The sequence below is a fragment of the Lynx canadensis genome, chromosome B2 (assembly GCF_007474595.2).
Source record: "Lynx canadensis isolate LIC74 chromosome B2, mLynCan4.pri.v2, whole genome shotgun sequence".
Lineage (NCBI taxonomy): Eukaryota > Metazoa > Chordata > Mammalia > Carnivora > Felidae > Lynx > Lynx canadensis.
The window spans coordinates 16,550,247-16,572,974 of NC_044307.1; the positions used below are offsets into that span (position 1 = coordinate 16,550,247).

Sequence of the window (22,728 nt, forward strand, 5' to 3'; positions counted from 1 at the left end):
GGTAAAAAATATATTTTTAGAAAAATGGCCTGAAACTCCCCAAATTTAAAAAAAAAAACAAAAAACACTAACGTCCATATCCAACAGGTTCAACTCAAAATAGGATAAACATAAAGAGATCCACACCTAAACACACAGCACTCAAACTGCTAACAAAGAAATAATTGAAAGCAGCAAGCAAAAAATCTCATCCTGCAGAGAGGAAAAAAAACAACAAAAAACCAACATGAAAAACAGCTGACTTCTCATGAGAAACAATGGAGACCAGAAGGCAGTGGAAGGTCCAGAGTGATAAAAGAGGAAAAACTCTATCAGCTAGGAATTCTATAGACAGAAAACTACTTTCCAAAACTGAAAACGGAGGGGGGGAAGAAACATTCCATGATTTTTTTTAAAAGATCATTTGCCACTAGAAGACCTGCCTTATAAACAACGTTATATGAAGTCGTTCAGGTAGAACAGAGGTGACACAGAGGATTACTCCAACACATGTGAAGAAATAAGGAGCACCAGAAAAGGTAAATAAATATGTGGGTGGATACAAGACTCTTACTTTTTCTCATTTCTTGTCTTAAACGCTTTAAAAAAACGTTACGATTGTGTAAAGCCATAATTTAACACAGTAGGGCCAGGTTTATAACACAAAGGGATTTAACACATCTGACAATAACAGCATAAAGGGGAAAAGAAAAAGAAACTGGGACAAAGTTACTATGTCTTCCCAGGTTCAAGCAGATAGGGAGACATGAAGATGCATATTATGATGTCTAGGAAAATTAGTCAAAAGTATAGTCAACACAACAAATGCAACACAGAAATAAAAACTGCAGACTAAAAAATACTGATGAGTGAACACAGAAATCATACTCAATTTACATATGTAAGAAGGCAGTGAAATAAAAATTGTACACTAAAAAATATTTAATACAAAGGAAGGCAGTAACATACAGAAGGACAAAATTATGAGGCAATAGAAAAGAAATAACAGGGGCACCTGGGTGGCTCAATCGGTTGAGTGTCCAACTCTTGGTTTCAGCACAGGTCATGACCTCGTGGTTCTGTGCTGACAGCATGGAGCCTGCTTGGGATTCTCTCTTTCCCTCTCTCTCTGCCCCTCCCCTGCTCATGTTCGTTCTCTCTCTCTCTCTCTCAAAATAAATAAATTAAATTAAAAAAAAAATTAGAAAAGAATTAACAAAATGGCAGACATATTTCCAACAATAAGTACATTAATGTGAATGGAACAACCCCCCGCCCCCACACCCAACCAAAGACAAACTGTCAGATGGATGAAAGAGCAATTCCAACAACACACTGTCCACAAAAAAAACAGCCCTTAGGTTCAAAGAATCCAAAGGTTCAAAGTAAAAGGGTAGGGAAAGATATACCATGCAAACAGCAAACCGATTCCTGAGGGGGTTGGAATCACTATAATTACGTCAGGTAAAACTGATGTTAACAACCAAACTTGATGTAAATGACATTCTAGAACACTCCGGCTCATTGCACACTTGGGCATGGCTGCTTACAATATTATTCATAATAGGCAAAAACTGAAAACACCCCAAATGCCCATCAACTGGTGGACGGATAAAACAAGGGTGATATATATACATATACATATATATATATATATATATATATATATATATACATATATATATATCACATATATCATGCAGGGATTTAGGGAGGCAATGAACTCCAGTCTGGAGACTGAAAAAAGGCACTCTTTCCGTGAGAACTTAACCAAACTCTGGCTTCACCCAGCCGTTACTGTAAATGCAAAGCGCAGTGGCATTAATTCCACCAAATAGAACAGATCAACCTGAACTATCAACAGACAGAAGGCCAAATAACGCACTTAACCCCTCTGCCGTGCAGTTACGCATCTGCTCATGTATGTAAATTGAATATTATTTCTATGTTCACTCATCAAATGTTTGCACAGCTTCCTGGACAGTCACGTGGCAACCACTGTGGTCTCTAACTCTTCAACTACAAACATCCTGAAAGCCAGGGGCAGAGCTGTTGAAGTCCACAACGTGTCCAATCCATCCCAGCAGGACCTACAGAGGTCCAGGCCGAGGCTTCCAGAGCGGCCCCGTGTTCTCACTTCACTTTATGTCCACTACAGGTTCTGCCTTCCACTTGAGAAAGGGGACAGGTTAACATACCGAATCTCATACCACTTCTGAGCCACATGCTAACACTGGCTGGTTCCAAAATAACAAGGCTGGGGGCACCTGGGTGGCTCAGTCGGCTGGGCGTCCGACTTCAGGTCAGGTCATCATCTCACAGCCTGTGAGTTCGAGCCCCGCATCGGGCTCTGTGCTGACAGCTCAGAGCCTGGAGCCTGCTTCCGATTCTGTGTCCCCCTCTCTCTCTGACCTTCCCCCATTCATGCTGTCTCTCTCTGTCTCAAAAATGAATAAACGTTAAAAAAAAATTAAAAAAAATAAATAAATAACAAGGCTGACGCTCCAACGTGTCTGTGGAGAAGCGGCATTGCCATCAAAAGTGTTTCTCAAACTCTTCCAACAGCCATTACGAGCTCGACCGAGCCTCGCCTTCATGCAGAGTATTTAATCGTAAGCAAAATAAAGGATGGCAAAACCCGAACGTAAGACGTATCTCCTCTCATTTCACTGCCCCCAACACCACCAGAGAATAAAGCACTGCTCGGAGATTAAAGATCGTGGTGCGGGCTAATATTGAGAATTCGGACACTCCGAAATGTAATCGTGTTCTCTGAAACCCGAAGTTCCAATCGCAGAGCCTGATGCGTGAACAGCAGGTATCACAGGCATCGTGCAGATAACGGGTCCCGTTCTCAGCGCACGACTCTCAAGTGGCGGGCCTGCCTCTCACCGGCCACTTTTCTGAAGGCACTCCTCTCAAAGCCAGCTCTTTGGCTCTATTTTCCTGAAGAACGATCCTTCACAAAATGCGTGGGGGTACTGCCCTGGGAATCGTGCCTAACCGTATTTTTCTACCACCGTGAGTTAAATACAGAGGTGACTGATGGACACTGTACAATTAGAGAGAGGACACTCCGACAGAACGGCTCCCAGGCCTTCTGAGTGGAGACCCATGATCCTGGCATCAGAACGTGGAGACTAATTAAATCCTCTGTCAAGACCAACTCAACCTCTGAGGCCCTCCCACTTCCCCTTAGAACCAAATGAATGGAAATTCCCTTACCATGCTTGGCGGGCAGCGGACCCTAACATGCTAAAGCAGCCCCTCTAAATTCCCCTGGAAATGCATTCCTACAGTCCTCCAAAGAAAGATGGAACATTCTAACTTATTTCCAACCATAAAGGGGTTTATAAATAAATAATCCAATTCCCCTCTATTCCAGAGACAGGGGTCAGCAAACTGTTCGTGTCAAAGGTTACATAGCCAATATTCTAGGCTTTCTGAGACGTTTGCAATTACCGGACTCTATGGCCACAGCAGGAAAGCAGGTACAAACATAAGTAAATGGATGGGCGTGGCTGAGTTCCACTAAAACTGTATTTACAAACACACGTGGAAGACTGGCTTCGACCATTCGACTGTGGTTTGCTGAACCCCTGCCTTAGAATAACCGCTGTGGAAAGCTAAAAAGAAAATTCCAGATCGACATCACCCCACCCCCAACTCCTGCCCACTCCCATGCCTTATTCTCAAGGAAGAAACTAAATTCAAGTCATTTGCTCCAGGTTCTATATTACTCTTTGGCTGGTTTGTTCATACGTAGCAAGATAATTTTCTGAAATAGAGACAGACAGAGAGACAGAGCCTGCCTCATTTGTTTAACCTAACATCCTTTTCCTGGATGTCACCAAATTATACCGACCCTAGGTGGAGGTGGGCTTTTTTTTTTTTTTTAATCTACTTTATTTCTTAAAGCAGTTTTAGGTTCGTAACAGAGATTTCTCATACACTCCCTTCCTCCACACATGCACAGCCTCTCTTACAATCAACATCTCCCACCAGAGCAATAAACTGCTTACAAGTGATGAGCCTGCACGGACACATCATCACTCAGAGTCCACAGTTTACATGAATATTCACTCTTGGGGTTGTACATTCTACAGATGCAAACAAACGTCGAATGACCTGTATCCACCATTACAGTACCATACAGAGTAGTTTCACTGCTCTAAAAGTCCTCTGTGAGGAGGTTGTTTTTAAATTTCAAAGTATTAGAAGAGTCTCTAGCCTCTGACATAACCTTTTACAAATATTCAACCTAGCAGAAAAAAAACCTCAACTTGGTGATCTTATAATTATCGTAGATACAAACTGCACATGTCAAACCTAAAGGGCTTCCTTTATTCTTCCCTAAAGTTTCAAGTTCATCAAGAAATCCACTCCAATCAAGCAAAGTAGACCAACAACCACTTCTCTGTGATTTTCTCCCCCTGTCCCTTTGTTCTTGCCGACAAAGTCTCAAAACAACTTATTTTCCTTACCAACCTATCCTTCCTTTCTTCAAAAGTCCATCTCAGAACTCTACTTGACTCTGTTTTCACTAAGAAAAAAGTTCACTCCTCCAAGAAGTACTTTCTGATTGCTTTCTCTCACCCAGATGGTTCTTCCTTCATGTTCCTTGTGAGATGCCTATACTGCATGTTCCATATTAATCTTTTTTAATTTTTTTAACATTTATTTATTTTTGAGACAGAAAGAGACAGAGCACAAATGGGGGAGGGGCAGAGAGAAAGGGAGACACAGAATCTGAAATGGCTCCAGGCTCTGAGCTCGACGCGGGGCTCAAACCCACGAACCGCGAGATCATGACCTGAGTCGCAGTCGGACACTTAACCGACTGAGCCACCCAGGCGCCCCTCCATATTAATCTTAAATTATGTATTTGTCGCTTATATTGCCCTGAGATCTTTTTCATATGTTTGGAGACCCATTATATTAAAAACCCTTAAAAGGCACGTGTGACATTTTATTTCTAACAATAGCATACTTACTGCACATTCATGGTCAGAGGAATTACACGGAAGACTAAGAGAATCTCCTAACCCAGATCCCTTACAAGTGGTTCTTTTATTTGCCCTACATCTACACCACAATCTAGAGAAGTCCGAACATAACTGAAATAGTACATTTTCTATATTCTTCTGTACCTACTTCATGAAACACAAAATGTTTTCATCTATATTTTACTTAGAATTTTACTGCTTTCACGTTAGTTTTCCCAGATACAGTTTTTAAGCACTTGTGTCTGAAATTTCAGCTATTAGGTGGAGACTTCCATTGAAAAGATGCCATTCTTCTTAAAAATAGACATACTAGGGGTGCCTGGGTGGCTCAGTCAGTTAAGTGTCCAGCTCTTGATTTTGGCTCAGGTCAAGATCTCATGGTTCATGAGACAGAGCCTCACACTTGGGATTCTCTCTCCCCCCCCCCACCCCGCCCTACTCTCTGTGTCCCTCCCCGACTTGTGCTATCTCTCTCTCAAAATAAATAAATAAATAACTTAAAAAAACAACAACAACAGAGATACTATCCAATAATTCTACTACTGGTATTTACCCAAAAGAAACGAAAACACTAATTCAAAAAGATACACGCACCCCTATGCTTTATAACAGTCAAGATATGAAAGCAACCGAAGTGTCCACCGATAGAAGAATAAAGAAGATATACGGTACACGTATACAGTGGAATATTACTCAGCCATAAAAAAGAATGAAACCTTGCCATTTGTAACAACCCGGACAGATGGAGAAGGGGATGGAGAAGTATTATGCTAAGTGAAACTAGGCAGAGAAAGACAAATACCATACGATTTCACTTATATAGGAATCTAAAAACAAAACAAGCAAACAAACAAAAGCAGGAATAGATCCATAAATACAGAGAACAAATTGGTGGTTGCCCGAGGAGATACAGATCGGGGGGATGGGCAAAACAGGTAAAGAGGGCTAAGAGGTACAAACTTGCAGTTATCAAAAAGTAAGTCACAGAGATGAAAAATACGTACATACAAAATGTATTCCAATACATAAGGAATACAGTCAATAATATTGTAACAATGTTGGATGGTGACAGACGGTGACCACACTTATCATGGTGAATGCTGAGTAGTGTAGAGAATTGTCACATCGCTATGCTGAACAGCTGAAACTAATATAATATTGTATGTCAACTATATTTCAATCAAAAAATGTTTAAATAATAATTATCAAAAATAAATACTGCCACTTTCGCTTTTAAGCAAGATAGCTCTACTTTCAATATATATTACTAAATAAATACGTAAGCCAACATCTTTGATGGAACAACTACTCTTTCTCTCTTGAAGAACCTGGAAATTCCTTTCCTTCTAATAGCAAATCCAGCGGGGGGTAATATATACATAACCAACTCTGAAATGAATTTCAACAATTAAAGACTCAGAGAGGGAAAATCAGCGTCCTTGGAATTCTGACCTTCTGAGTAACCTTGGCCCCAGGCGCTGTGCTTGACAAGCTTTATTTTGCAATTAGGAGGGGGAGGCATTTGCCAGCTCTTACTAAGCCGGAAAACTCTACCACCAGCAATAGCAAGTATAAGTGTGACAAACAGTCAAGAGCAAAGGCCGTGGAGACTCCCGGCTGCGGGACCTCAGCAACCAGCAACCTCTCTGCTTCATCCCCCTGTCTATGTAACAGGGGCATGAATGGCACCTGTCTCGCTTGGGTGTAAGGATGACATGAGCAAAGATCGTAAAAGCATGCTGCAAAGAGCCTAGCATCCAGACCTGTGGACAGGTACGCGCTTTCGATCGTAAAAATGACATAACACAACGTCCCTCTTGCCACGAGTCCATAACAAACCGTAACTATGGGAAGCGGTATGATTTAAAAAAAAAAAAAAGAAAAGAAAAAAACACAAATTCCTCAAGACCACTCCGCGAAGAAGCTGCTTGAAGCCAACTCACTTCAACTTCTCTGGTTGGACTTTCTCATCCATAAAATGAGGGAGATGAACCAAATGACCTCCAAGGTCTGTCCTTCCCAGTTGTAAAATCTGTATGGCTCTCTTGGAGAGGCAAATGAGAAACCAGCCTGATACCCCTCTGGCACTGTCCAACCACCTTCTGGGTCCCTGGGCTATCTATCATCTCAGTTCATTTTCATTTCTTCTTAAACTGTCAAACATGGCCCCAACTGAATGCTTAATTTAGTTCTATTTGAATAGTGCAATATTAAGCAGTTATATGCTGATCTGGTCCTGTTTTTCACAGATGAATCTTTGTAATTGGAAGATAAGCACATATAAGGATACTATTACCGATGCAAAACATAAGTATGTTTAAGAAAATACATACTCTACCCATATGGGCACACAGAAATACTACACGCGCACAAATACCCACGTACCATAAAAATCAAGCTTTGCCATCGATTAGGCAGGAACAACTCTTAGACTACACGGGTTCCCCTTCACCGGATTGTGATTCTAATTAATGATGTACAACCAACTAGTTTATGATCACCATAGTTTTTAAAATACTTTTGCATGGCAGCACAGCCTTAGAATATTTTCTAGAACAAAATTCATCACCGAAAATTTCTTAAGAATCTTACGTTATTTTATAAAAAGTCAAAACTGGGGCGCCTGGGTGGCGCAGTCGGTTAAGCGTCCGACTTCAGCCAGGTCACGATCTCGCGGTCCGTGAGTTCGAGCCCCGCGTCAGGCCCTGGGCTGATGGCTCAGAGCCTGGAGCCTGTTTCCGATTCTGTGTCTCCCTCTCTCTCTGCCCCTCCCCTATTCATGCTCTGTCTCTCTCTGTCCCAAAAATAAATAAAAAACGTTGAAAAAAAAATTTTTTTAAAAAATTAAAAAAAAAAAAAAAAAAAAAAGTCAAAACTAATGCAATGCTACCCCAAATAAAAGCCCTAAGCCGAATAGTCAAGAACTTCCTTCTGAAGAATGACCTGAGTATTGAGAAGAAAGGACACTATTTGGTGATAAGTTTCTGCTCTGCTCTTACAAATATCAAGAGTGGGGTTGCCTGGATGGCTCAGTCGGTTAGGCATCTGACGCTTGATTTTGGCTCAGGTCATGATCTCACAGTTCATGAGACCGAGCCCTGTATTGGGCTCTGCACTGATAGCATGGATCCTCTAGGGATTCTCTCTCTCTCCCCCTCTCTCTGCTGCTCCCCACCACCTCTCTCAAAATAAATAAATAAACTTAAAAAAAAAATAAAAACTTAAAAAAAAATCAAGTGATTTATAAGAATACCTAAGCACCATTTGAAATTTTGGCATATTATTAATATGCAAAAGAGGACTGTTAAAGTGTTTTAAAATAATACATATAGGAATGAGAAAATAAGGCATTCAATTTACTCACAAAATATTTGTTCAGATAACACAAGAACCAACTTTGTCCCAGACTTGTTCAAATTACATGGCATTCTAAATGTAGGGCTTAAAAATGTACGCATATAATGGAAGACTTTTATACACATTATGTATTTTCCTATTCTATGGTAAGATAAAATTACACCTCATCAGAACATACTTTGTGCAAAGACGTTCTAAAATAAAATCATTACCCTGATTAATCTTATTATTACATTTTGTATTTGCTTTTAAAAAGAAAAAAGCATTTGGTGAATGTTAAGCATTCAAAAAGCACCAAATAAGCTCTCAATATGAGCTGAAAAGTAATTATCTGAAAACAAATGGGAGGCTTGCTATACTAAATCTAGTCTTTTTATCCTCATCAAAGTAACAGCTACCTATACGGTAGCTGCTAATAACTTCACTACTTTTCTTACCTTTAGCACCAAAAACTATAAGTGAAATTATTTATTTATTTCCTTTCTAGCTGCAGTCATATACAGAATTTTTTTTTCAATAAGCCATGGGGTGTTTACCCTACAAGATTTCTGACTTCTCAAATCTTAAGGTTGTCAACATAGAACTGCTGACTTAACATTTAAATATATATATTAAAAAAAATGTAGAAACGGCTGGAACTCCATGTCAAAATCATCAGAATTAAATTTATTCTACTTATAAGCCCAATAAGACCATCCCTACATCACAGGAAAACAAAAGACAGATGATTTACCCAACAAACCACTGGAGTGGTGATCCAACAATCACTCCACACGCTGACAACAAATGAAAATAACCACATTCATCAGATTATTCCTGAATACACCTACAGGGTTTCCGAGGGCCCACACAGGAGGGGAGCACAGGGGACAGAGGGATTGGTGCCATCTCTCAACCTAAACACAAGTGAGGGCTTTTGTCCTACAGGATCATGAATGTCGCCCCTTTTAAATGCAGTTATAACACAACAGAAGACTTCACAATCAGTTTCCTGACAACTACATTCAACACAAGAGGTGAGGTTTGAATGGGTACAGACTGAGAAGGCAGTAAGAGTTTTCCTTCCCATATTCTTTCCTACAGTGATGTCTCTCCCCCACGTCCGAAGCCCTAGACAAGTCAGGACAGTAAGACCTATGGGTAATTAACGCAGACCCGTAGAAGCAGCATCACACCATGCTTCTGGGCTTCCTCTGTTTGCAAAGCAAATGCAACCCAGGAGTTTGGCATAAACCGGTTCTTTATAGTAAGCCACAACTCCGCATTGTTCACCTGGAGTCAGGCTTCGTGCTAAATGCTGCCGTATTATCTAATCTTCACGCATTATCCAATGCTTGCAGCTTGCCCAAGGCCACACAGCTAGCCAGTGATAACATGAGGCCAAACTCTTTACCATTATATTAATTAAACGTGCCAAAGAGATAAACTCTGGGAATCCTAAGGCAAAAACTCATGTAAAACAGAAGTTAGTAATAACTACTTGGTTCGGGCGATTAAAATTTTGTATTCTAACAGGTTTCTTCATCCGAGGCTACCAAATATCAGAAGAAGCATTTGCTAACCAAGGTCCAAAAGCATAAACAAATTTCCAGAGTGTAAATCATCTTTAACCCTCTACCTCGCTAATAAGCTAGCGCAGATACACTCTTGTTGAACACAGAGGGACGACCAGAACAGTCTATCTTGACACGTAAGTTATGCCCGGCTAAGACAACAGGTCTGCAGGCAAATAAATATGATGCAATATCAGAAGTATGGTCAGGTACCTGTAGACACAAGCAACGGAGGCTTACTGTATTCTGGGGAGTGAGATGGCAGGGGAGAAGGGAGGAGAAGGGGAGAAAGCTCAAAGATGAAGAGAAAAATCTTTGGCAGAGATGTCTCCTACATGAAGAAAGAAAACAGTAGAAATGAGAGAGGAAAAGAAATACTTTCCAGAAAGAAGGGCAAGCACAGAAACGCTGGGCCTGTGTGCTGGGCTCCTGAAATGGCAGATTACCCATCAGACACAGGAGAACGAGAAGGCCAAACTGGGTCGGAGCCAAACTCAGGACTTTGGGCCTCATCTGACAAGGTGATGGGCTTCCGCGGACCCCACATGTGTGGACCTCACACTCTGCTTCTCACGTCAAAATAAAGCAGTGCGTTCAGAGCCAAGTACGCTCAACCATAAAAATGAAAAACAGCCACACCAAGAGTCCCCAAATATGTTTTGCAAAAGGTTAAACAAAATTCACCTTTTTGCAAAAGGTTAACACTTGGTGTTATCTAACACTGACTTCCGATCTTAAAGTAGATCAGTCTTTGAAACCCTAGGCCCAAATTCAACAATAATAGGTTAACACCTATTTTCTTTCTTCCCCAGAGTTTTGCACCACATTCACAATGATGCCCGGCGCAGCAGAAAAACAGCCCTTTCTCTTAGGAGGACTGACATGGAACCCCAGCAAGTCTCCGGCTCCTCCATCGGGTTACCTGAGTCCAAGTAAAGACCTGGGAGGGCAGGGGAGACGGGGGATCAGAAGGGAGTGATGGTGGGCAGAGGTGGCACATTCACCAAGACCACACATGGGAGCTCCAGCCCGGGAGTCCGCCATATAGTGGCCAAGAGCCCTTCTCCGGGGAACCTAGGACAACACACGGCCTTTCTTCTGAACACCCGAGTGTTTTCCCTCATGCTCTTCAGAAATTCTTATTCAACCTCGCAAAGGACATGTCCGTGTTAAACTCTACCCATCTGCTTCGTGCAGACTGGCACCGGAGACAAAGGTTCTATGTGGTTTGTAGGGCCAAGGACGGAGAATTCAACAACCCTCCCTCCTACAACCTGTACAGATTCCCCATCAGTTCTAACTGTTTCCGTTTTGCCCCAAATTCATGTCTTGCCCTTCACATGTCAGTTCTTTTCATACCTGTCCACTAAAGAACCTTAACATCGGAGAAGTGTAAACTCCACCTCTCGCAGGACTGAAGTGTGGACGTGCCTAATTTCAATCCATATAAATTTTGTATCCTCTATGATAGATTATACTTGCGTAATATTTTTGTACATGAACACACGCACACACATGTGTGTATAGTTCCCCCAAATAAAATTTACATTCCAGAAAGCTGTAATATGTTTACCCTCCAGCTTTGTATATCCACTGGACCACACCAATACCAGCTGAACTGAGAATAAATCAAAGGAAAATTGTATTTTAAGAATTAAAACTGCCACGAAAGCATAATAAACATATAATCCGAGTTTGAGCAGAAATGTTTTTATTGTTGACTTAATTACCAAACACAAGACAACTACTTTGCAAACTATTTTCCAAGGAGGCCTAAAAAGAAGAAATGCACTTAAAGCAGTGTGAGCAGTCCAAACTGGGCTGTGACTCGCTTTCTGGTCTTCTGATTTCCTCTCTCCCTATTTCAGAGCTAACTGACACAAGTCTTCTGTCAGTCAAAGCAGCGGGTGACAGGTAAAGCAAAACAAACAGGATATTTCAACTGTCACAGTGAGATACAACATAAATGCTAAAAAATTCATCCCTAATGTTTACCAGCTTGCTTACTTTTTTTTTTTTTTTTTAACCAGCAAAATGGACTTATTCAGGAATAGCAGAGGAATTACAATTCAGGACATGCCTGCTTACTCTAACCCCTAAACTGTGCCTGGGGATACAGTCATCAAATACGTTTTTTGGAAGGGAAGTAGAAACTCTGAAAGTGTTACATCTTAGCACTTTCCTGCCTCTGTGCCTTTGTTTGCTTGGGTTTCCCCACCCAGAACAGCCTCACCCTCATCCTTCTCGGCTGCCTAAGCTCACTGGCTGGGATACACCTCTCCCATGCTGCGCTGTCCACACCCCCAGTCAATCCACCCCCCTGCCCCTGCTCCCCCCCCCCCCGCCCCTGCTTCCCCCCCCCCCCCCCCCCCCCCCCCGCCCTCCGCCACTCTGCAGGTCCCACCACCTTGGCTAATCTACTTTGATCTGCTCTTCGGTGCCTGAGAGCTCATTACTGCCTTAGCCAAACAACTTTCTGGACTCACTGATGGGCCAGACCCCAATTTAGTTCAAGTTCTCTTGGAGAGGGAGCTGGGTGGCTCAGTCAGGTCGTGAGTTCGAGCCCCGCATCGGGCTATCTGCTGCCAGCGCAGAGCCCACTTCGGATCCTCTGGCCCCCCTCTCTCAGCCCCTCCCCAGCTTGAGCGCGCGCACACGCGCTCTCTAAGATAAACGTTTAAAAAATAGTTAATTATTTAATTAAGACTCAGACGGGGTGGACCCTCAGGATCTGATTTCTAATTCTCCCCTTCCAATCTCCCACCCTCTCCCACTCCTTTGGCCCCTGAAGAGAACCTACTTCAGATGGTACCCTTGCTTCTCTTTTCTTCCTACCCTGCCCCATGCCAAACTCCCCCTGCCCCCACATCAGGGCACAGTAGGACGCCCGGCCTCTGTGGAGGCTTCATACCTCTGCTCTCCCCTCACCACGCTGGCGCAGGTATGCGTTCACCCATCTCCCCTCCTCAACTCCACGCTTCTTTCAGGGTCCACATTTGAGTATCATTTTGTCCCTACCTCCTAGAACAGTGGCACCTGAAGGCATCCAACAACTACCTGCCGGGTTGTACATTTGGGGCAGGAGGGAAAACAGTCTGTGGCCTGACATCTGCATTTCTCTGGATAGCCATGGGATCTAGAACATGATAAAGGACAAGCACGCCTCATTTTATTGGGCTCTATTTTACTGCACTCTGCAGATGCTGTCTTTTACAAACTGAAGGTTTGTGGCGACGCCGTGTTTAACAAGATCAGCAGCATTTGCTCACTTTGTGTCTCTGTGTCATGTTTTGGTAATTCTCATGACATTTCAAGCTTTTCCGTTATCGTTATTATATTTGTTATGGCGATCTGTGATCCAGGATCACAACTTGCTGAAAGCCCAGATGAGAACAAGCATTTTTAGCAATGAAGTATGTCTGGAGTACGTACGCTTTTTAAGACAGTGCTATTGCAAAATCCATCGACCACAGCAGAGTATAAACATAACTTTTACGCTAACTGGGAAACCAGAAAATTCATTTGACTCGCTTTACCGCGATATTCGCCTTACTGCAGTCATCTGGAACAGAACCCACAATAACTCCAAGGAATGCTTGTGTATATGAAATACGAAAAATGTTTACTATTTATGACCTCATGAATAATACTTTAAGACCAATCAGGCATTCCTGTCAACGAATATCTGGGCTCCTATTAGTTGCCAGGACCTGTGCGGGCCTGGGGCGCCTACAACCCCCAAAGCTGCCTTTGTGCACGCTGGAACAGGGCACCCTCTTCAGACAGATGAATTATAAAAGCTGGGCCCAAGACTCTAAACGCCCACCTCAGCTGGCACCCAGGAGCGTGAAGGCTCTGCCTACAGTAGTAAATGAGACAAAGTGCCTACTTTTCGGGAGCTCAGATGCTAGCGAGGAGGACGGGCAAATACACGGTCAATTTTCAGCATTTTCTATGTAACTCTGAAAACTCAGAGTTCGACGCACAAGACTTAACAGTCTCCATCTAGATCCTCACCTCATTAAACACTGGTGCTATAATCATCAATTTGAACTTGGTCTGAGGCAGCCACCTCTGCCAGCAGAAAGTCCCAGTACTCTTTTCGGCAGGAAACCAGCACTGTTCCAGATTCAAGTAGGCCACAAGACTGACCACATTTCCAATTACCACCTCACAGTGACTGGCTGAATTGATTTCACAAAGAAACATTCCAAATTAATTGGTTTGGTCTTAATTTTTTACCTTGCGTGTACCTGAGAACGCCTTTTTTTTTTTTTTTTCCTGTAATGGTAAATATTTCGCTAAGCTACTTTACTCAGTTGGGAATTATTTGCTGTAACCGTTCTTTGCTTAGCCCTGCTAGACCCTTACCTGCTGAAACTGAATGTAAAAGATAATTGTCCTTCCCAGTTGCTGTAACACACTAACCAATATACTATTTGAAAACCATAAGCTAAAATAAACTCACCTTCCTAAAATTAAAATCTCTCTTCACAGCTAAGGGGAAACGCGCATGTTTTCACCTTTGTACGAAATATATACAATGTACGTAATTTGGAACGACTGCTTCCTCATGGAAACATAGGTCATTTTGCCTCTGAGTTCTGCAAATGATGGTCTGAGTTAATGGCCACCACAACCCTCTTCACTTCTTGCCAATCTAATGTATAGACCAGCACAAAGACAAATCTCAAAAGCAGTGTGGGGGAGGGGCACAAAAATTCCCATTAATCCGGTTGGCAGAGGATATCCCACTATTCATTTCAGACTCCGAGAAGCAAACACGGTCCCTGTTAAGAGAAAGTAAATCTCTCATTTTCATACCCACACTGATGGTTGGGAAGGCACTGTCATTTCGTCAAATTGGATTGATTCATTCCACAAATATTGACGAAGCATTTCCTGAGAGACGGGCATCACACGGGAAAAGTGGCAGTAAAACAAGAGAAATGGCACATTCCTGGCACTCACCATGGGGCAGGGTTGCCATCCAGTGAGCTGCCGTTTCTGATACCCAAGAAATACTTTATCATACGATTTATTGTGAACCATCCCTCTACTTAATGCCGAATCTTACCTCTTAGATTTCTAGGATGAATCTGTTTGGTGCGAGGCATCTTTTTTGATTCAGGGGCTCCTTTTTCTTCTCAGAAACTGTGGGAAGTGCAGGTCACAAAAAGGTAGCTCCATAAACTCAACATCCATCAATTAATCCATGTGCTAAAAATGAAAAAAAAAAAATCACACTTTACTACCTTCAAAGGAAAAAGATATTTCAAAAGCATGGCTTTGTTTGGCACTAACCTAATCTCCACAAAAGATAACCATGCTAGAAACACCTGCAGAAGATCACTTACTAACTTTTAATTAACCATAGGACATCTCATTTTGCTACTATCTGGGCTTTCTCCTTAAGAAAACAGAAAAAGAAAATCACCGTACCTTTACCAAACAAGAGCAAAAAAGATTCACTCAGCTATGTTTTACAGTAACATCACAGGGTACAATTAAAGTATAGCGTTAGGCTATACAAGGGTTATACATATAATATGTACACATATACACACATATATATGTTATACGTATATATATATATGTATATATATATATATATACATATATATATATATAATACTTCTGCTTGTCCATAAGCACTTTGGGAACAAGGACCATGTCTCATTTATCTTGTTTTACTGAATTAATTCAGTTAATATATGTGGTTGCTACCGGAGCTGCTCCCCAATTATTCCAGCTTTCTCTTCTAGGCTTGTGGTAGGACTGTACCTTCTGCCTCCCTGCATTTAGCTACAATGTGCGACCAGTTCTGGCTAATGACCTGTGAGTGGAGGAGACACCCACTGCTTCCAGGCTGTACCATTTATTACCAAAGCAAAATCCTCTAGCACTCTCTGTTCCTTCTGCTGTGGGACAGGCACCGTTCCAGACAGTGAGTGTTGCAACACAGACCTGAGGTCATCATCACATAGCATAAACAAGAAAGAGACCTTTTGTTGTCTTAAGTGGCTGAGCTTTGGGAGTTATTTGTTACTGCAGCACAACCTAGTCTGTCCTGACTTCTGTCCTTTGAAGACGGTGATCGGAAACGCAATGTGCCAAAACGTTAATAATCCCAAACCTGATCATCCCTCTTCCCACACTGGCCACCTGTGTCTCCTCTGCCACAAGATCCTCAAGGATCCTCCAGCTTAGTTTTAACTTCCCGGAATGAGGCTGATAAGCAAAGCCTAATGCGATGATAAACATGAAATTATGTTTAATCACGAAGCAGACACAAAGAACGGGATGGGAATGCTTTGTTTAAAACTTGTTATATCCAGTACTACAGAAGAAACTGAGAATACTTACTAAGCACCTGCGGCGTGCCTATGTACTTTCTACACATTACCTAATCCGATCTTAATAATAACTGGTAAGATAGCTATCATTTATCTGCTCTACAGAGAAGACGACGAGAGACGAGAGGTTGACTAACCTGCCCATGGTCAGCGACTAAAAAATATGGCACCGAGTGACTTGGTTACTCTTCAGTGCTTCTTCCCTCAGCGGAGGTAATACCTAGTCTGTGGTTTTATTCAACAGGCTGTAGGACACAAGTCAGGACTATACAGTTTTCTGTCAAACCAGATTGGGTTCAAAGCCAGGTTTTTACCCCTTACTGTGTGGCCTTGTTCAAGGCACTTAACCTCGCTGAAGATCAGATTTCCCAACACTAAAACTAAGAAATAGTATCCACCCCATAGGGTGGTTATAAGGTCTAAACTAAACAATGTTGATGCTTTGCCCACTGCCTGGCACACAAAAACACTCAAATATTAATACTCCTTAAGAAAGCCTATATGGGAAAGACTGGATCTAATACTCCTGTATAAGGTTTTGGAAATTTATTATTTCATTATAGCAGTGAAGAATTGGAAGGAGGCTACAATTGACTTCAGTGTTTTACGCCTGGTAAGGCCTTGTGTGGGTACTGCACAAAATTATTTGCAATGTTGTTGTTTTTTTTAACTGCACGGGGAAGAATACGAAATATGATGGCAAAATACCATCACAGGGCTAAATGATCTATAAAAGATACGGTTCCTCAACTCTCTGCATTAAATACATCCACCATCCGATTCACGAAGCTTGATTCAATAGAGAATTCCGAGACATTAGAGACAAATTGCGCGAATGCTTAACTAAAAGCTTTTAAATGGTCATGATATCTGGAAGTTTTTAAAGCGTGAACTCCGAATGTAATACAATCACGTGACCCCGAATCAGGAGCCTAAATATAAAATATGCAAATTCCCAATCAGTAACAGCTCTTGGCTACCCGGTTCCCTACCTACCCACTGTCCCTAGCTGTCCATCCCATGTTTAAACCCTTGTGGGGGGGAAGTGAGGATAGGGAAAGACAGCGGCACTGGAGCGACTAGGACGAGTAATAAACCGTTCCTTTGCAGGAAAGAAATAAATACTACATGGAGCAAAACCATGACAGGATCAAAAAGCGTAAAGACAGTTGCAAGGAGAAAAAACATGAATGAATGTGGAGGGCGGAGCCTGGGAAAACCCCTCTGCAACGCTGCACTGAACAAAGCGCTTCGCATGCCAGGAGGAGGGGGAATGGAAGTGCCAGCTCAGGAAGGAGCCCGGAGTGGATGCGGAGAGCATGAGGAGGAGGAGGAGGAGGAGGAGGAGGAGGAGGAGGAGGAGGAGGAGTAGGAGGAGAGGAGGAGGATGACGGGATGAGGCGAGCGCGGCAGCCCTGAGACTCCTCCTCGCCGCCGGCTCCGCCACCGCCCCCTCCCCTCTCCAGCAACTCCGTCCCCAGCCCGACCCCAAGGCGAGCCAGAGCCGACCCTCGCCCAAACCCACCGCCCACTTCCCAACTGCTGCAGGCGCGTACTCCCAACCCGGAAAGAAACTACCCAGGTGGCTGGGAGTAAACAGGCACTTAGAGCAAAGAACGAAAGGAAAAGAAAGCCACAAAGCCGGGAGGTTGGGAAGCCGAGGCCTGGTCTCCCTCACCCCCCACCCTCTTGCAAAATGCGTCTGAGGCTGGAACGCGGGGTGGGGAAGCTGAGTCCCTCCGTACCTGCTCGCCTCCCAGGACCGCAGCTCGGGCCGCTCGCGCGCTGCGAGGGCGCCCAGAAGTGGCAAGTGTCTCCCGCACGCAGCCATCCCCTCTGCAAGGTCGGCGGTTGCACACGCACGCACACACACACACACAGACACACACACACACACACACGCGCCCGCACGCCCCCCGCCCGCGGAGGGGGAAGTGGTCCTGCCCTCCCCCCCCCACCCCCCCGCCTCCCGCCGCCCTCCCAGCTGCAGCGCCCCCGCCGCGGAGCCCGCGCCGAACCTGCTGCCAGGACGCCCGGCGGAGCCGCTGCCGCTGCAGCCGGCCCTGGAGCTGCGCTGCTGATGGCGGCGGCCGCAGCTCGGAATCTCCGCGACCCCCGCGCGGCGGCGGCGGTGGCGGCAGCGGCGGCGGCGCCCGGGATCCCTCCTTCACTTGACAACCTCAAACACAAACATAGCCTCCTCCCGCCGCTGCTCCCGGCCCCCAGGCTCCGTCCCCCTCCCCGCCGCCGCCGCCGCCGCCGCCCCAGCAGCAGCCACACTAGAGGCCGGCGACTGGCACTCACACCACCCAGCGCTGAAATATTAAACAGGGGAGCCGGCCGGGGGGGGGGGGGGGGGAGCGCGGGGCGCGCGGGCGGGGGCCGCAGGCGCCGGGCGGGGGAGGCGGCCGCGCTCGCCGGCGCCCCGGGCCGCGGCATGACCGCCGCCGCCGGGAAGGGGGCAGCGGGGGGCCGGGCGGCGAGGCTGGGCGAGCGGCCCCCGGGTCCGTGGGGCCCGGGGCGCGGAGGGCGGGCGCGGGCTTTACCTCTCCCCGGGGCAGAGTAGGGCACGTTTAGCGTCTTTAGGGGCGGCGGGAGGTGCGCGGGCCGGGCGGCGCGGGGGAGGGAGGGCGAAGGTCCGAGGCTTTCCCGCGGGTGGGCGGGGCGGCAGGGGATCCCCGGGGGCGGGAGGCGGGGAGGCCGCGAGCTGAGCCGCGCGGGCGGGGGAGGGGGCGTCCCCCAGCGAGGGCTGAGGCTGGGGCTCGGCGGGGGAGGGGCGAGGGGGGTTCACTACCGGCGCAGAGGCCCGAGTGGACAGGCGCGGCCGGCGGCCCTGCGCAGGCTGGGAGTGGGGTGGGTGCCCCGGTCGGGGCTCGCGTGGAGCCCGGAGCCCCGGGTCTCCCCGGCGGGGCGGGCCCGGGACCGCACCTCCCCCCGGTCGCCCGCCCGCGGCTCCGCCCAGCCCGGCCGCCGCGGGGACGAGGTGGGGGTGCCGGAGGAGGCGGCGGCGCGGCCCGAGGGGGGGAGGGGCGGGGTTAGGGACGCGAGGGGCGGGAGCCCGGGGTCGCGCTGGCTCGGGGACTGGCGCCCGGCGGGGGCAGAGGGGCGGGCCCAGCCGGTCACGCGGCCCGGGGAAGGCCTGGCCGGGTCGCGCAGTTGGGGGCGGTTGGTCGGGGAAGAGGGGCGGGGACGGGCGGGGCGGTAGTTTCTCTTTACCGTCTCTTTACTTTCTAAAGCAGGATGTGGGCCGGCCCAGTGACGTCATGGGGTCTCCCAGTCCCGCCCCCCGCCCGGGCCGAATGGGGGAGGGGAAAGGAGAAGGGAGGGCGGGGGGGGGGGGACCCCAAGGGGGTTTCCTCAGCAACGCGTGGAGGGAAGGGGAAAGTCATTGTGAAACTTGAAACTCATTAACTTTGAAAAACAACTTAAAAAAAAAAAAACAGGGAGGGGGCGGGGTGTTGGTTTGGAGGATGGAAGGGGACATATTATTAACCCTGAACTGAAACCACTTCTTGGTGGCGGATGTTCTATTAAAAGATTGAGGGAAGCCAAGGTTATTCCAGAGGCCGCTCCAAAGCCCGCTGGTGGTTCCCAGAGCCCGGGCTGCCAGCGAGGTTAACCCTTAGCGGTCCGCCTGACAGCTTGGGTCAGGGAGGGGAGGGGTCTTTAGGGTCAGAAAAGGAGGTTTGGTGCCGGGCAGCCGACTAGGCTCCTAGGACGCTGAGGAGGAGAGGGGGAAGAGGGAGTAATTACCATAAACCAGAGTTTGACCCTTGCTGCTAGAAAGCAGTAGAGGAAGCAAGAAGTGGTAATCTATGGAAATAAATCGGGAAGGGCTGGACCAGGGTGTCGAACAAGGTCTTTGGGGTTAGATTACTAAAGAAGGTTGGAAATCTGGGGCTCAGAAATTCCACACGTACACCTAAAGAAGCAGGCAAAAGTGAACTGGTTTAAGGAGCCGCGTTGAACTTGGGAGGAATAAGGCAAAACACAAATTTTGATGCATAAAAATTTCTCAGATTAAACCAAACTGCTTTCCCCTTTTAAGGAATAAAAATGCTAAACGACCGTACACCCACTATGTGGGCCATCTGTGAAAACTTGAGTTGTTTTGTTCCCTGGGGCTTCCATAAAGACATCTAGGCTTTTCCTGCTAGGGTTGACCCCGAAAATTCCCTGAGGAAATCCTACCTCTAGCTCATTTGAGCTAAAAAAAAAAAAAAAGCTTAATGCACCAGAATGGCAATGATTAAAAATGGAATACTCGGTAAAGGCAAGCTTGTAACCAAAAGTCATGTCACGTAAAGGGGGAAATATATCTGTTAAAAACTAAATTTGGTCATAAGAGCAAAGATCATCCAATAACTGCCTAAATTTGAAATGATGTTTTTTAGCATACTATGCTCCCAACCTTGCAGTGAAATAATGCAATCTTTAAAATTTCCAAGTGATGTAATCATCTCTCTTTTATAAAAGTAGATGCCATCCAATGGATTGCAGTCACAAAAATTAGGTAAAGTCCAACTGGGCATTTGAATAAAAAATAAGCCTTCATTTAAATGTTCAAGTATACCTAATCTGTCCCAAGATAAAGATTAAGGTAACTTGATAATTATTAATTCTGCCTAGTGTCACTTGCTAAATCAAAATGCTAACTGGATGAATATAATTTTAACCCAATAGTTGGTGAATCGATAACAAATACACACTGTGAACACAATGTTTATATGGGATTTGGCACTGTTAGGAGCTTTCTAACAGATTAAATCTGCAATTTGGAGTTACAGACAATTTTGTCATTTCAGCCTGTTAAAGAACTTTTTTTCTTAAATAGACTACTCACAATTTAACTTTCTTGGGCGGCAAATCAATATTAAAACTCTGCTTTGAAATACATGCAATACGGAACAGTTTCGTATTTTCTAGTTTCGAATTTCCTAAATGCAATTTCTCTTCCTAACTCTGCCTGCAGTTCTAACTTCCTAGTTATCAGAACGCAGGCAAAGCCAGCTGAACGGTAAAGTAGCTAGTTTCGGCTTGTTTTGTGGCAAATTAAACACAATTTCTCAAATAGTATCGGAATATGGGGGGGGAGGTGTTAACCAGAAAATAAATGTGAAGGGTGAACAGCAGTTTGAACTGTCAAAAATTCTGGAACAATGGGGGAGGTGACCATACTCTGGGGGAGGGGGGGGACACAGAGAGAGGGTTCCTACGGCCCCATTTCACTCTGGCTGCAACCCTGCCGGCCGTGTGAACGCTTCTGCAGCCCCCCTCGGGGAGTGGGGTTCAAGTGAGGGCAGTGTCACGGCAGGGCTCTACGCACATTTTCCTCGCTGAGCAGTTTTGGGAGAACACAAGTCCACGCTGCGGCTGGGTCGCGGGACCCAGCCGTCCCGCCGCGTCCACCGAGCCCCGCGCCGCCACCGCCGCCCGCGCGTCCTCCAGCCCCGGTTCCCACGCGGCCGCCCGGCCGGGCCCGGCTCGAGCTCCCCCCTGGCGCGGCCCCGCGGCCCCGGCCCTCCGCCCTGCGCGCGGCCCGGCAGCGCCGCCGCCACGCGGAGATCCCCGAGGTTCCTCCCCGCCGGCCGCCGGGTCACGCCGCCGCCCGTCCCTCCCCTCCGCCCTCCGCCCTCCGCCCTCCGCCCTCCGCCCTCCGCGCGCGCCGGGCTTTCCCGTCCACCGGCCGAATCCCCTCCTCCTCGGGGCGACCCGGCGACAAAACCTTCCCCGCCCGCTCTGCCAACTCTGCCCCACGCCCAGGCTACTGCCAAGCCAGACGCCAGACAAAAGAACCCAGAGAAAACTTACCCGAACTGCAACGCAAAAAGTCTGATCCAAAGCTTCCTGGGTTTAACTTTTAATTTTAAAAACAACAAAAGCAGAAACCAAAAGCCTCCTAGGTTGGAAGTGGGCGTGAGAGGAAATGCTAGGGGGAGGCGCTTCATTCCCTCGGCTGCTTTGCCCCCCCCCCCCTTTTCTGGCCCCTGCCTGGGGCTTTGATGTTATCTAGTGCACCGCCTACGTTGGTTTATACCGTGGGCTCCGCGCCGAGAATGATATACGGGTATTTGGCACTTTCTGTGCCGGTTTGAAGCGAAGGAAGCAGGTGGTCACGGTAAAGGATTCCCACTTCTTCCCCCATGCAGTGAGAAAGGACCCTTTGCCCAGGCTGTCCTTTGTTACCGGGACCGAAATGAACAATCCACCTACCTAGTGATCCTGGAGAGCTGGACCATGTGGTATTTTCTGTTAGACACACGCACACACACATACACACACACACACACACACACACACACACACAAAGGCCTTCTAAATTAAATTCCTTTCCCCTCCTCTCTTAGCACAACTTTGAATATTGTACGTTTTCTGAGGCTTTGTTTGCTTTGTAGACCTGTTTTGAAAGTAAATATTATTTCTCTTCTGAGATGGACCCCCAGCCTTGCAGAGACAAGTATATACCTCTGAAGAAAA

General features: G+C 46.1%; 1 protein-coding gene across 6 annotated transcripts in view; it reads right to left on the minus strand.

Annotated features, from left to right (window-relative positions):
* The window catches only part of HIVEP1 (HIVEP zinc finger 1), a 148,337-nt gene extending 126,056 nt beyond the window's left edge, over positions 1 to 22,281 (minus strand). Inside the window, exons 1-2 of one of the 6 annotated variants that reach the window (XM_030314843.1) lie at positions 22,063 to 22,281; positions 14,973 to 15,115 (exon numbers count right to left, since the gene is read on the minus strand). In XM_030314843.1, the coding sequence (XP_030170703.1) occupies positions 14,973 to 15,012 (40 nt within the window). In that variant the 5' untranslated portion in view covers positions 15,013 to 15,115; positions 22,063 to 22,281. Of the gene's footprint in view, positions 1 to 14,972; positions 15,116 to 16,388; positions 17,684 to 17,996; positions 18,180 to 18,269; positions 18,546 to 18,797; positions 18,917 to 22,062 lie in introns of those variants that run through there. The other 5 variants (XM_030314837.1, XM_030314841.1, XM_030314839.1 and 2 more) reach the window with 5 other exon arrangements.
* Between the last annotated feature and the right edge of the window lie 447 nt (positions 22,282 to 22,728).